At 49.9% G+C, this 15026-nt stretch overlaps 1 protein-coding gene across 1 annotated transcript; it reads right to left on the bottom strand.

The window, feature by feature from the left end:
* Positions 1–212: 212 nt before the first annotated feature.
* On the bottom strand, positions 213–13029 carry LOC132360384 (cholesterol side-chain cleavage enzyme, mitochondrial). The gene is made up of 9 exons (XM_059915452.1): positions 12761–13029; positions 9074–9229; positions 7200–7399; positions 5990–6193; positions 4902–5059; positions 1763–1929; positions 1426–1504; positions 718–915; positions 213–344 (listed from the first exon to the last, which is right to left on the bottom strand). The coding sequence occupies exons 1-9, from the start codon at positions 13027–13029 to the stop codon at positions 213–215; spliced, it is 1563 nt and encodes a 520-aa protein (XP_059771435.1).
* Between the last annotated feature and the right edge of the window lie 1997 nt (positions 13030–15026).

Raw genomic sequence — 15026 nt, 5'->3', positions numbered from 1 at the left:
CATGGGATGGGAGAAGAGGGGGAAGAGGTGGGGTGAGAGAGGGGTGCCTCGGCTGAGCGCCAACTCCATCTGGTCAGAGCTGGCCAGAAAGGAGCAGGGGTGGGGACCAAGCACTGGAGATGCGACACTTCCATGGGCCCCACCCCCTCGGGCCGTCCTCCGACACCCCTGCTAGCCTGACTGGCGGGAAGGGCAGTGCCCACCCTCTCCAATCACGCCTGGGGTGGGTCCTGGTTGAAGGGCTGGAAGACAAGGAAGATGGGCTTGTCGGGCATCAGGATGAGGTTGAATATGGTGTCCACATCACTGAGATGCTGCAATTCAACCTTGAAGTTCTCCAGAATCTGAGAAAGAGGGGTGGTGGGCTTAGGAGAGAGGCAGGGAGGGTCTGTCTCCCCCAGGCCAGGCTTATTCACCTGTGAGCAGTGCCTGTTGAGTGTGATCTGAGAGGCTCCAAGGGGTCTACTGCCAGCTCCTACTGAACCCTGCGCAGAGCCTGAACACGTCACTAGTGCTTTGTCCCCTTGGTTCGGGCTTTCACTTTGGTTTCTACAAAACCTTTCCCACCCCACCCCCATCCCATCACCACTGTGGGGAACATATGACCAGGGAGCACCAGTGGGTGGTGAGTGGATGTCCCCAGAGAGGAGACAGCAGGGAATTGTGGAGGAGGCGAGACAAAGTAATGGGAGACAGATGTTCCCAGGCTTGACTCACATGGATGAGGAAGAGGGTCATCTCGAGCTCAGCAATCCGCCGACCCACACACTGCCGTACACCCCAGCCAAAGCCCAGGTTCCGGAAGTGGATGAGGTCCCTGTCTTTACCCAGCCACCTGGTTGGGTCAAACTTGTCCGGATTCGAGAAGAAGGCAGGGTCTCGGCCCATGGCATAGATGGCCACTTGCACCAATGTCTGGGGACACAGTGAGCAGAGGTCTGAGTAAACCTCACCTCCTCACAGCCAGGAGCATTACCCAGCATCTGCGCTCCCAGTCCCTAGCCTGGCTACCCAGCTGTGCAGCACAGGACGCTGCCCACTGTGTGACCTTGAACGAGGCCTCCCCCACTTCCCTGAGCCTCGCCCATCAAATGGGCGTGACTGAAGACACTAGGCCAGGCACGGCCCAAGGGATTGTCCTGCTCCTTTCCTCAGCGCCAGAGGGTCCCCAGAGACCCAGGCAGCCAGTGGGATCTCCCTCCTAACCCTACACTCCAGCAACATTCCAAAGACCATCACCCACTGTGTCCACCACCTCTGCCCTTCATTCGGACTTGGACCACTGCCACCAAGGACCCCACCAGCCAGCTCCAGGAAGAAAGGCAGGACAGAAGCCCCCATCGCCCCCATCTGTACGCAACTGCAAGCTGCCCCTGGCCTCGTCTGTCTGACTGACAGAGCCTGCAGCCCTCCTGCTGCACCTACCTTGGCAGGAATCATGTAATCCCGAAGAACCAAGTCATTTGCGAGGTATCTCTGTAGGGTCACGGAGATGGGGTGGAGTCTGCCAGTGAAAAGCATTCAGAAGCTGATGCCCTAAGGCCTGGACCAAGTCCTGCACCTAGCATGGCATCTCAGCCCCAGCTGCAGCACCCTGGAGGACCTGGAGGCAGGACCCTTCTCCCTTTTCCCAGCTATCTTCCCCAGACTTCCCACTTCCTGCTACCAGTCTCCTTGTAACCCTGTGCGCAGGCACCACCCTGACCCTGCCCAGGGATTTGTGGGGGGTGGGGGCGACAGGCATAGGTGGTGGCGGGCTTGCCTCAGTGTCTCCTTGATACTAGCTTTGAGGAGTGGGACCAGTTGCAGCATCTTGCTTGTGTCTCCCTGGGCCTGGCGCCGGGCATTCAGGACCTCCTCCCGCAGCATGTCTTGCACGTTCAGGCTGCGTGCCATCTCATACAAGTGCCATTGCAATGTCATGGATGTCTGACAGGGAGTGTGAGGGTACAGAAAACCAAGAGGACAGGTCACTCCTGGGGCACCTAGACCCAGGCTAAATTTTCGTTGCCAAACACCTCTCCCCACCCTTCTCCCAGTATCCAGAAACCACCATCCACGAAAAGGAAAACACAACTCAGAAGGCAAATGTCCAAGAAATCTTTCTTGTGGCCCAGGCAAGAATGTTTGGGGCAGCACTTGTCCCTACCCTCCCCCCTCATGTCACCAGAGCCCACCCATCTCCCCAGCCAGCAGAGGGTCATCCACATAGCTAATGCCTTCTTCCAAAGGACTCCAGAGGCCCTAAGAGGCCAAATCCTACTTCTGTAACGGTTGTACTCCTGAATGATTGCCATTCATCTTGAAATGCCTGTTAAATGACCAGCGTTCTCCCCAGTAGAACTTCCCCCTAAGCTTAGCATCTGCCTATAGCAGCATAGCATAAAGTGAGGCTCAAAAATGCTGAAACCAGAACAACCAGACCTGTTTTCTATCAATATTGCAATTAGCACGTGGTATATACTGAGATTAACCAGCTAATCTCAGTATTAGCCCAAGGTCGTGACTGTTAACTTTCACTGAAGGTTTGAGTGACCCTCATCAAGCCCCACAGTTCAGATTCCTCAGTGGTGGGACCCTGGGCTGGAACAGCCCTCTGCCCTAGGGCTAGGACACGAGTTGTTGGCATATTATCTAACCAAGGACCATATTTTGGTCCAAGAGGTTTGAACATGCTCCTTCTTCCTCCCAGCAGAAACAATTGTGAAAAAATGCCATCCAGTCACTTCCTGGCTTGAAATCCTTGCCTGGTTCCCTGGAGTCCCCAGATCAAGTCCAGAGGCTCTGACCGGACCCATGGACCCCCTCCAACACTTGCCTGTTGCTCCCAGCCCACCGCCACCTCTCTCCAACATGCTCCTCATGCTGTAGCCACACGGAGCTACACACAGCTCCTGAAACCCAGAAATCTTCCTCATGCTGCTCCCTTTTCCTACAATTCCCTTCCCCAACCTAGGAAGCAAGCGTGTACTCCTTCCTCAAGGCTCAGATCAGATGCATGTATTTGTCTCAGTACTTCCAAGGCTTGACACAGAATGGGTACTCAGGAGATACTTGTTTAATAAGGTAGTCAACTAAGTTACTAGCTGTGTGACCTTGACGAAGTTCCTTAACCTCTCTGTGCCCCAGGTTCCTCATCTAAAAAAGGGTTGTTTGTGAATCCTAAATGAGTTAACACATGTGAAAAGCTTAGGACCCTGCCTGCCATATAGTACTCGCTTAATAAATGTTACCTAAGAATAATAGCTGCTTTGGCGTAGGTGAGCTTTTTTCAGAGATCTCTTCTGCATGACTGACAATGAACTATATTTAAAATATGCTCAAAGGCTCCATCTGCAACCCAGGGACAGAAACGCCTCCATTAGAGCACAATGTAAATATGATACCTAGGAAATCAAGTTATTCACCTAAGCATGACACGTGCTTCTCCCCAGGCCTGAAATGCTATTCCTCCTCTCTCCTGCTGGCAACAAGAGGAAAGACAAATTGATTTTACTCTATGGAACACTCTCCCTGTCCTACAAGGCCATGTTAGTCTCTCCCTTCTTCTCAGCGTTGTCAGTACCTGGTACCTGCCTCATCATCCAGCCCTATAATACGGTGAGGTAGTCATCTGTGTCCGTGCTACCTCCTTGTCATGGGCTGAATTGTGTCTCTCCCAAATTCATATGTTGAAGTCCTAACCCCCAGCACCTCACAATGTGACTGTATTTGGAGATAGGGCCTTTAAAAAAAAGGTAATTAAGGTAAAATGAGGTCATGTGGGTGGGCCCTAACTGAATAGGACTGGTGTCCATATAAGAAGAGAAGGAAGACCATGTGAAGATGTAGGAAGAATACGGCCATCAATAAGCCAAGCAGAGGGGCCTCAGAAGAAAACAACCCTGCTGACACCTTGATCCAGAACTGTGAGACAATATATTTCTGTGGTTTAAACCACCCAGTCTGTGGTACTTTGTCATGGCAGTCCTAGCAAGCTAATATACTCTTCCTCTCTGAGCCATCTGGGAGATTTGAAGTCTACTATATTCACCTTTATAGTCTCACTGCCCAAATCATAACTAATAACCACGAAACACTAAAGAATTAACCCTCACCATCACATTAGCTTGAGAAAGTTTAAGGTATTGGAAAAAGGGATGGCACATAAGATAGAGAAGTTTTGACTTTCAAGAACAGAAGTTTCTGGGGCTTCCCTGGTGGCGCAGTGGTTAAGAATCCGCCTGCCAATGCAGGGGACATGTGTTCGAGCCCTGGTCCGGGAAGATCCCACATGCTGCGGAACAACTAAGCCCACGAGCCACAACTACTGAGCCCATGCACGCTAGAGCCCGTGCTCCACAACAAGAGAAGCCACCGCAGTGAGAGGCTTACGCACTGCAACGAAGAGTAGCCCCCCTCGCCGCAACTAGAGAGAGCCCGCGCACAGCAACGAAGACCTGACACAGCCAAAAATAAATTAATTAATTAATTAATTAATTATTTTAAAAAAAGGACTTGGCCATCCAGGACCTTTAAAAAAAAATAAAGAACAGAAGTTTCTGGGGTATTGTTCGGCCTCTGGGAGACAGCACAGATGATGCCTTCAGACATCAGGGGCAGCTTTTCTGAGGTCCTGCCTTCCTTCCTGACTCGGAGTGAGCTGTGTCACCCACGTGTGCCTAGTCACTCTCTCCTCAGAGGCAAAGAAAAAATGGTGGATCAGCCTCAAGGCATGCTCCATGCATGACCAGCTTGACCTCACCCTCCTAGGAGATTAGTATCTGGGAAGTAGAGTCAGGAGAGGGAGATGGACCCCACATGGACAGGGTTTCAGACAGCGAGGCAGGCTGGTGGGAGGGGGCATAGGGGCACAGGAAGGGACAGGATGTGCCCCCACAGCCACCTCACTGTGTCCTCACCGTGTCCACGCCCCCTGCAAGCATCTCCGTAATGTTGGCCTTGACGTCCTCAGAGAGCAGCTTGTCATTTCCCAGGAGGCGGTAGAGGATACCTGGGTAATTGGTGAACTCTCTTTTCCGTCTCAGGTCCCAGTAGAAGTTCTCGGTGTATTTTTCAGCTGTGGGGCAGGAAGAAAGAAAATAGAGTGAGGCCAGGACTTCCCTGGTGGTCCATTGGTTAAGAATCTGTGTTTCCACTGCAAGGGACACAGGTTCGATCCCTGGTTGCGGAACTAAGATCCCGCATGCTGTACCATGCGGCCAAAAAAAAAAAAAAAAAAATAGAGTGAGGCTCTCTGCAGAGGGGAGGGAAGGAGCACGATCTCTGGTGGGAGGCGGTACAGGGGCTTCTAGAGCCCTGCACTTTCTAGGCTGCCGTCTTTCTGAGCAGCCCTCTCTGCTAAATCCTCCATATCTGTTGTTTTGATTTATTGACCACAGCTCTTTGGGGTAAGTGCTATCATTCCCATTTTACAGATAAGGAAACAGAAGTCCATCTAAGATAATGACTTGCCCAAGGTCACAAGGGTGTCAGGGGCAGGGGCAGGATTTGACTCCAGGCCTGGCATCTTCACCACATCCCAATCAGCCTTCTCCACCCTTTACCAGTCTCTCTCACCAAAGTCCTACTCTGTCAGCAAGCACAGCTGTGTCTGAAATACTGGTCCTGAACCCATGTTGGGAATCACGGGCTCCTTGGAAGAATATGATGGGCCTCTTAAATCCTCTTTTTCCAGAAAAATCTAATCATCCCCATTAGCCAGCCTTCAGCCCACCATATTCAGGGGTTCCTGGGCCTTCCTGATGCCCATCCCTGCTGACCAGAGGGTGGGTTCTCTACATGGCAAGCTAGTGCTCATTGACATAACTTGGGACAAAGAGGCAGGCTGAGATCTGGGGCTTCCAGCTGACATTCTCTCTCCCTCTGTCTCTTTCTCCCCACTCCCCCAAACCTCATCCCCACCAACCCAGGCCTGGATTTCCCATCTCCTGAGGTAGACAGGGCTCTCCTGTCCCCCACATATGGCTGCCCAGGATACAACCCTCACCTTTATTGAAAATTATGTCCCATGCGGCTACATGGTCTCTCCAGGTCTTAGTCCTGAACAGACGGAAAAGGTCTGGAGGGAGGTTGAGCATGGGGACACTGGTGTGGAACATCTGGTAGACGGCATCAATGAACTTCTGGGCCTCAGGGTCCACTACTTCCTCCAGCATCCCCAGGCGCTCCCCAAACATGACATTGGTGATGGCTGCAGGGGAAGCAAGGTTGAGGAATCTCTTCCAACCCGACCATCTGAGAGCCTCTGCTCCCAGGAAACCATCCCTCCCAACACATAGGAGCCCCTGCACCCAACCTCAGCTTCCTTCAGTAAAGAAACTGAGGCCTGAGCCCCAAAGGGCTAAAATTGCAGGGCTAAGGAAAACTGCCTTTCTGGCGGCCAGTCAGGTCCTTCAGAGGGTCATGCGGCAGACCCTAAAAAGGAATCACTTGAGTGGGAAGCAGAGCCTCCAGCCCAGGCTGGGATGAAACTTCTCTGCCCCTCTTCCCCCAGCACCCCCAGCAGCCTCTCGGCTTTCCTCCTGGAAAGAGAGGTTTCTCATCTATAATTGACCAAAGTGGCTAAATACTTCCTGAAATATGTCAGATGGGTGCCTGGGGGACATCAATCCCTGGTAATTGGCCATCCAGGGCCCACTCTGGCTGGACATAAGAAGACACAACAACACCAAGGTTTTCCTACCTCCTGGGTCAGGAATCTGAATGCTGATTTCATGCCAAACTCTGGGTACTCCACATCTCCTGAAGTGACCACATGAGCCCCCATCAAGCCACAGGGCCTTTGCATGTGCATGTTTCCTTTGCCTACACTGTCCAGCCTCCTTATTCCATCTGGGTAACTCTTACACATCCTCCAATACCCTGTTCGGATTAACCCAACCCACCCCTTCCCTCCCAGACCTCAAAGGGAAGGTCTCTGTCCCAGGAGAGGGAGATTTGCGGAATGAAGGGCCAAGCCAAGCCAGGTTTTTGGAGGAAAGTGGCAATAGAGACCTACATTTTAGAGACTCTTGCCCCCATAGCATGAATCAGATGAGAGCGTGCAGCTCCCCCTGGGTGGCTGATGGCAGAGAATTGTTCAGCAGCTCATCTCAAGCCAGTCCCAACACTTCTTCAGGGTCTGTGTTAGGTCTCTAGGTGGGACGCTGGGTTCTCCCACCCCCAAGACTGTGGCCAGGTAGGTTCAAGCCCCTTACACTCAAAGGCGAAGCGAAACAGGTCTTCCCTGATGTCCCCTGAGAACTTTCCAGAGCCCTGCTGCTTGATGCGCCTGTGCAGGACGCCGACGAAGTCCTGAGACACTGGGTTCAGCAGGGGAATGAAGTTCTTTATGGCCTCTGGAGCCATCACCTCCGTGTTCAGGACCAACCGGTCTTTCTTCCAGGCTCCTGCCTTCCTGAGAAAACATGGGCCCTCGGGCCCTCATGGTCACAAACCCCAGGCCTGGCAAACACAGAGGGGGCTGACTTGGCTCTCCCAGGAGGCTGAGCCACAGCTCAGAGCCCAGCACTCACATCCACGTGCTCCTCTGCCTTCACCTCCTCCCAGCTTCTGCCTGGCCTGGGCGGGGCAGTGGGGAGAGAAGTGGGGAGGTGTGTGACAGGAAAAAAAGAGGCTGAAGGAGAACAAAACCCCAGCCCTGCTCTACTCTCTCTGCTGCTGCTGCTTCAAGCCAGGAAATCATATTCTTAGAGCCTTTAAGCAACTTTCAAACCCTCTAGTCTTTGCCTCTGCTACAGGCCTGCCCTCCTCACCACTTCCCCTTGCTCCTGGCCAATCTCACCTCCTACCATTCAAGGGCCCCTCTACATCACCTTTTCTGACCCCTGCACAGACACAATTGACCAACCTCTGCACCCCCAACACGTCCCATTACTCACATTGGTGGGGAATCTCAGGTGCCCAGAATAGGGTTAATGCCCATTCTTATTCTCAGCTTATGGCCCATTCTTGAAAATAAATCCATGCAAAGCCCTCTTTGTCATTTTGGGGCTTTGTTTGTTTACAAGAATGTTATTATAAACTCACCACCCAGCAGTAAAACTAGGATCTTGACAATAACTTACAGATGCCCACCTGGTCCTCCCACAGCCTGCCTCCCCGGCTAAGGGGATCACCAACCTGAATCCCTTGTTTGCTTTTGTATATAGTTTTATCTGACTGACATGTATTTCTAAAACATACTTTTTAAAAATGTATACTTGTTTTCAACTTCTTATAAAAGCTGTCATGATTTGCTTTGTTCACTCAATTTTATATTTCTAGATATCAGCTGTATTATTGTGAGTCACTGAGTCTGTTCTTTTTGACTGGGGTGTGCCACTGTCATTCATTCATGCTCCTGTTGGGCATTTAAGTGGTTTCCAGGTTTCTGCTATTATGAACAACCGTGTTGCAAACATTCTAGTACATGTCCGCCTCGGGGGGCAGGATATTCTTTGGAGTATATCCTTGAGAGCAGAACTGCTGCATTATAAGCATGTGAATATTCAACTGCAGGAAGTAATGTCCAACCATTTTCCAAAGTGGTGGCATCAGTTTCCAGCCCCACTAGCAAGCTATGAGCGTTCTAGTTGCTCTATATCCTCACCAACACTTGCTATGGTCACATTTTAAATTTTTGATGAGCAATTTGGTGGAAAACGGTACCTAGTACATTTAAATACACTGATTTGTTCATGTTTCTCACTGTTCCTTTAGGCTATAAGGGACTCACAGTGTCAGGGCCCTGCCCTACTTGTGACTCAGAACCCAGCACAAGGACCAGTACATAGTAGGCACTCAATAAGATGGGACTTAATAAATGAACCAGTAAATGAGAACTTTTCAAGGTCTTTAATTACTCAGTAAGATCTTCTGCCTGACCATGTCGCTGAAGGTTGGCAGGGCAGTTCACCATCCCCATCATCTGTTTTATGGAGGCAGGAAGATGACAGGGATTTGTCTAGAGGCCCCCACTAGAAAGAAAGGGCAGGGCCCGCATGGCCCCAGCCCCTCACCCCCAGCCTCTGCCCTCGCCACAGCTGCCCATCATCTCCCTCCAGCCCCTGGGAGATGGCCCAAGACTCACTTCAACAGGACCCCGATGGGTTTCTGGTAATACTGGTGATAGGCAACCCAGGGTGGGATGTTGTATCGTTCTGGGTTGGGTCCCTCGAACTTAAAGAGAAGGGCCACATCTTCAGGGTCGATGATATAAACTGACTCCAAATTGCCGAGCTTCTCTCTGGAGGGGCAGAGAAGGGGTGCTGTGATGTAAGGTTTTGAGGAGAGCCACACACAGCCTGGTCAATCAGGACACAGGTCTCGGTTCGTCTGTAACCACCTTGCGACTGACAGCGCAGAGCAGACAGGCCTGGGAGTGGACCCTGTTCCACAGCCTCCTCGCTGTGTGACCTAAGTCTCTTACCCTCTCTGAGTCTCAGTTTCCTCAGTGGAGATAAATGCAGTACCTGTCTTACAGGATTGCTGAAGGATAAGATGATATGAAGTCTATGGGTGTGATTCCCGTTAGACATTCTATAAGTGACAGCTTTGTGCTTATCTTATCATCACAGTGGCTCCTCCCTACCTCAGTACATCCCCAAGACTTACCCAGGGCCTTCCATGGACCATCAAGTCCTCCATGTTCATTCTTCCTGTGTGTCCACACTCTCAGCACCCTCCACCCTCTCACCCAGGCAGAGCTCAGAAACATGGCACCTTCGTGGCAGCTTGGAGTGACCCTGTACTGAAGTGACTCGATAGCTTGCCAGGCAGGCCAGGCACCGGGCCAGGCAATGCCTTCTAGGCTCTAGGATTGAAGTTCTGGGAGTGGCTGCCCTGCCCCCTGGAATCAGATGTCCAACAAAGTACCTTGTCGCTATTAAAATAAAACTACAGTAAAACATCAGACCCCGGGTATAAATATACCTCAAAGCACTTTGCAGATAGTATTAAAGCACAGCTGTTTGTGAAACAACAGAAAATTCTACTTCTCACTTGCATCTGCCTTTTGCATAAGAAAGTTAATTCAAGATACCCTTTAAAAAAGAATGGTCATGAGGAACCTAGGGGCAAGACGGGAATAAAGACGCAGACCTACTAGAGAATGCACTTGAGGACATGGGGAGGGGGAAGGGTAATCTGGGACAAAGTTAGAGAGTGGTAGTATATGTATGGACATATATACACTACCAAATGTAAAATAGCTAGCTAGTTGGAAGCAGCCGCATAGCACAGGGAGATCAGCTCGGTGCTTTGTGACCACCTAGAAGGGTGGGATAGGGAGGATGGGAGGAAGGGAGACGCAAGAGGGAAGAGATATGGGGATATATGTATATGTATAACTGATTCACTTTCTTATAAAGCAGAAGCTAACACACCATTGTAAAGCAATTATACTCCAATAAAAATGTTAAGAAAAAAGAAAGGAATTAAATATATTTATAAATTAAGTTCTTAGAGTAAAATAGCAAAATAAAAGATACTTATTTCTAAAGAAAAAGAAAAGATACACTTTAAGGTAAAATATCATGTAACATACAGGTATAAGCCAAATTCTCATTCTCTCTCTCTCCCACCTCCCTCCCCTCTCTTCCTCCCTCTTCCTGGAGAAAGGAGAGGGAGGGGGAAGGGGGAAGGGAAGGATGGGGAGATGTAAAGAGCACTGCTTTAACCACTGACCCATAGAGCCTGGGCCTACCTTCCCAAAGTCTCCTTGGCGAGCCATGGCCTCCTTTTTTTTTTTTTTTTGAATTTTATTTTTATTTTTTTATACAGCAGGTTCTTATTAGTTACCTATTTTATACATATTAGTGTATATATGTCAATCCACGGCCTCCTAGAAAATCCTGTCAGTGTTTTCCCAGCTGCCACACGGCCTCAAACCACTGACTCCATTAAAAAAAAAAGCTAAGCAAAGTCCTTGAACTGCTATTGTTATTATCACTTCCACCTCTGGGAATCTAGCCCAAGGCAGCTATCTGACATCAGACAATGATGCCTGATGGATGAGAATGTTCATAGCAAAAAAATGGAAAAGGATGTTTAATAGCAAAAAAAAAAAACCTAGAGTGGACTAAATGTCCACTTTAAAGAACTGGCTAAAAAAATATGCCTTATGCATACTATGGGCTACTATGCTGCCTTTTCAAATTATCTTAAAGTGAGAAAAGAGAAAAGAAGTCCTCCATACATTGCTATAGGACAATGCCAAACAGCATATAAATATATTCACATTCTGAATGGAACATAAATATTATCAAAACTGAGATTGTATCTGATTTCAATTTTTCTAAATTGTTTGATAAAGAACAGGAACAGCCTTGTATTAAGGAAAAGTCCACAAAACTTGTCTTTTAAATTCCTCACGTTCATTTAGAAGTTTGTTATTTCAAGGCTATAGTTAGAATAGTGACATACTGAACTGGAAGTTAGACAATCAGGGTTCCAGCCTTGGCTTTGCCCTGATGAGCGGTGTGACCTTGGTAAGACCCTTCTCCCCTCTGGGCCTCAGTTTTCCCATCTGTAAATTGGGGATAATAGCACCAACTTTAAGGACATGTGCCAAGGCTCAGATGAAAGTGAGTCAGAAAATAGAAAGGGGCTTTATAAAATAAAGAGTTCCTACAGGGACTAGGAGAAGGAAGGAGGAGGAGGGGAGGAAGAAGGGGATAACGAGAGAGCTCCATGAAGTGAGGTTGGGGATAGAGGCCTGGAAGAGAGAGAAAGAGACAGACAGACAGACAAGGAAGAGAGGCTCAGGAGCAAACTTCTCCCAAGCCTGACATTCAGCCTGGCGGGGGGCGGGGGGCGGGGGAGGGGGGCGGGGCGGCGCCCTGCCTCCAGCCAGCTATAAAAAAGGCACTTAAGACTTCAAAATGCATTGTGGGAGAGGGAGTAAGTGACCCTGATGAGTGAGCAGCTGGTCCCCTACACAAACTAGCCTCCTCCCCCAGCCCACCTATCCAACCAGCTAACATGTCCTACGATGCCCTTTCCCCATCTCGACCCTTTCACTTAAAGTAAAAGTAAAGTATTGTCCCTCCTGGTGTCCCCTCCCTGCCCTCAACCACCACCTTCACCACCTCCCATCCCCCTCACCTATGCTCTCAGAAAAGAACCCAGGTGTGTCTTGAAGCCCACCCACCTTAGAAACTGCTAGACCAGAACAAGTGAGACCTCCCACCAAGGGCAGCCCCCAGGCCCCACCCCCATCCCAGGGCAAGAAGGTGGGGTACACAGTGGTCAAAAGACCAAAGGCCCTTCCTCCTGGCAGGAAGCTAGGCAGATGCTTGGGGAAGAGCGGCTCCAGCCAGGCCTAGTGGAAGGGACAAAATCAGCTGCTCCAGAGCTGCACAGGGCCAAGGGGCGAGGCCAGCGCCCCAGCAGGACAGGGTTCTAGCTGAGTGACCAGGGCAAGAATCCTAACCTCTCTGAACTTCATTCTCTTCTGATAATAGGGATGATAAACTTACCTTGCAAGGTGTCCTGCAGAAAATGGATGCAGAGAGGCATTTGTCAGGGCTTGTTCTCTTAGCATTCCCACCTCCCTAAAGTTTCAAAGGGTATAGGACCTAGGGACTGTTGAGGCCTCAGGGCTGGGAAGTGAACCCACTGTCTGGGAAGCCTTATCCCTTCTCCTGCCACCCCCAGGCAGGAAGAAATAAAGTCAGAGGTGAACAAGAGCCTGGAATGGGAGGGCAGACCATGCGAGGAGAGGGGAACACAGCAGGGCTGCCCTATCCCGCCAGCCCCCAACCTCTGCCAGGCTTACCTGTAAATGGGGCCGTACTTCTGGAAGTTCTGGACGTGGTGATAGTGGATTTTCTGTGAGCCCTTCTCCCTCCAGAAACGGTATAGGTTAAGCCAGCCATTGTCACCAGGGGTGGGGATCTCGTTGAAGGGGCGAGGGGTTTTAGTGGAGATGCCGGCTCCCTCTCCAGTGCCCACCCTGGGATGCCCCAGGCCCTCCCGCGGGGTGCTCAGGAGGGGCTGGCAGCCTCTGACCAGGACTGAGTGGAGGGGAAGCCCCCTGGCCAGCATGCTGCCCCCACAACTGCTCCTCCTGCAGCAGGGCCTGACGAGGTGACTCTGGCCCTGGGCCCCTGGGGCCCAGCTTATAACCACCAGCTCAAGGTTAAGCGAGAAGCTGACAAAGCAGTCAGCCTCCCTCCTCCTCTTGCTGACTCCAGCCCGCATAGCCCCTCCCAGACTCGGGTACTGTAAAGAAAGAATGCTGTCCACCATTCCAGTTCTACAAAGATCAAGCCATTAGCCACTGCGGTCACCCACCTGAGGGGAACCCCTCAGTGCACCCTGAGGGAGACTCCAGGATGAAGAAAACCAGGAAGCATTTGGATTATACTGGCCCCTAGAGAGTTACGATGTATATCTAAGGAAAAATTTCCATGACCCCCGGATTCTTGCACCTTCCCCTACATAGAAAAGCACTAAAAGCATTAACTTGAGACGCCTGTTGTTTGTGATTAGCGGTAATCTTTTCATGTTAGGCTACATGGTTTTTTTCCAGCAAAAAGTTCATATAAATCGTGGCTTCTCCCTTACTTCTCTGGAGCAGACCCTCAGAGCTATCTGAAAGGCTGTCTCCTAGGCAATAGTCCTGTAGCAACACTTGCCACCCCAAAATGTCTCTTTGGGATGCAGATTATTTCAAGATGAAAACAATCAAGGCCCAAAAGACTTGGGTAGCAACACTTGCCACCCCAAAATGTCTCTTTGGGATGCAGATTACTTCAAGATGAAAACAATCAAGGCCCAAAAGACTTGGGAAGAAACTGACCTTCCCTTTAACCGCCTGAAGAAGTTAGATAGAGGGCCTGTTTCAGGAATCACCAGAGACATCGGCAAAGAATATGGGCTACGTGTGGTGGGGGAATCTTACAGACCAGAGGCCACCTTGCACCCCATAGTCTCTGCATGGCCAGCAAACATTTATTTACCAACATTTGCTTTCCCATCTCCACGTCCCTTCAAAGTCCTAAACCCCTACCTCCGGCATCCTCTTTTGTCTCCAGCTGAAGATGGTGCTTAAGGTGACATTTTCAGCTATTTTGGCGAGTTAGTTTTTCTGAGTCTCTCCCATGTATGTGTGTTATTTTTCTTTTTTTAAAGATTTATTTATTTATTTATTTTGGATATGGACAAATTTTAAAGTCTTTATTGAATTTGTTACAATATTGCTTCTGTTTTACGTTTTGGTTTTCTGGCCACGAGGCATGTGGGATCTTAGCTCCCCAACCAGGAATCGAACCTGCAGCCCCTGCACTGGAAGGCGAAGTCCTAACCACTGGACCACCAGGGAAGTCCCTAGGTGTGTTATTAAATTTTGTTTTATTTTCTTCTGATGAGACATCAGTCTCATGTCAATTTCATTCTTAGACCAGCCAGAAGAACCTAGAAGGGTAGAGGAAAAAGTCTTCCTCCCCAACAGGTGGCAACGAGGGTGGGATGCAACTTTACTGGCTGGACGCTACTCACTCCAAAGCTGCTACAGTTAAGAGACCCTGGGATAACTGACGAAAGGCCCCAGAATGTAAGAATTCTTACTATGTCAGTCTCCCGGATCTCTGCCTTCAGGGTCTGCTGGAAACGAGACTGGTGAGTTTTTCTCTCTTCTAAAATAGATTAGCTGGAGAAAATATCTGTGGGCAGCTCCTTGGATTGGGTAACTCTTGGTTTGAAATTTGGCAGGGTATGCTTGCTTTGTTGATTCTTCTGCTCCCAGAAATGGTCACTGTTTTCCTTTGTCTCTGTTTTTGGTGTCCTGTCTCATAAGGAGGAAAACCATTCAAATGATTAGGTTTTCCTTTCATCTTGTTCTATGTCTTGAGAGCTTGGCTTGTAAACCAGTGAGAATAGTCTCTCTGGTTTCTGCCACCTGGAAGGTGCACACATCAGTGTGCATTTGGTAGCCTGTTGAATAGGCTGGGATTCCTAGCAGTCTCTTTGTCCAGCCATGCCAGCTCTCAGGGGAGTTTGTCATATAGGGTCCCAGTCCATATGGGGGCCTTTGTCATCTC

The sequence above is a fragment of the Balaenoptera ricei genome, chromosome 2 (genome assembly GCF_028023285.1).
Source record: "Balaenoptera ricei isolate mBalRic1 chromosome 2, mBalRic1.hap2, whole genome shotgun sequence".
Classification (NCBI taxonomy): Eukaryota; Metazoa; Chordata; class Mammalia; order Artiodactyla; family Balaenopteridae; genus Balaenoptera; species Balaenoptera ricei.
This window is presented reverse-complemented; position numbering and strand designations above follow the sequence as displayed.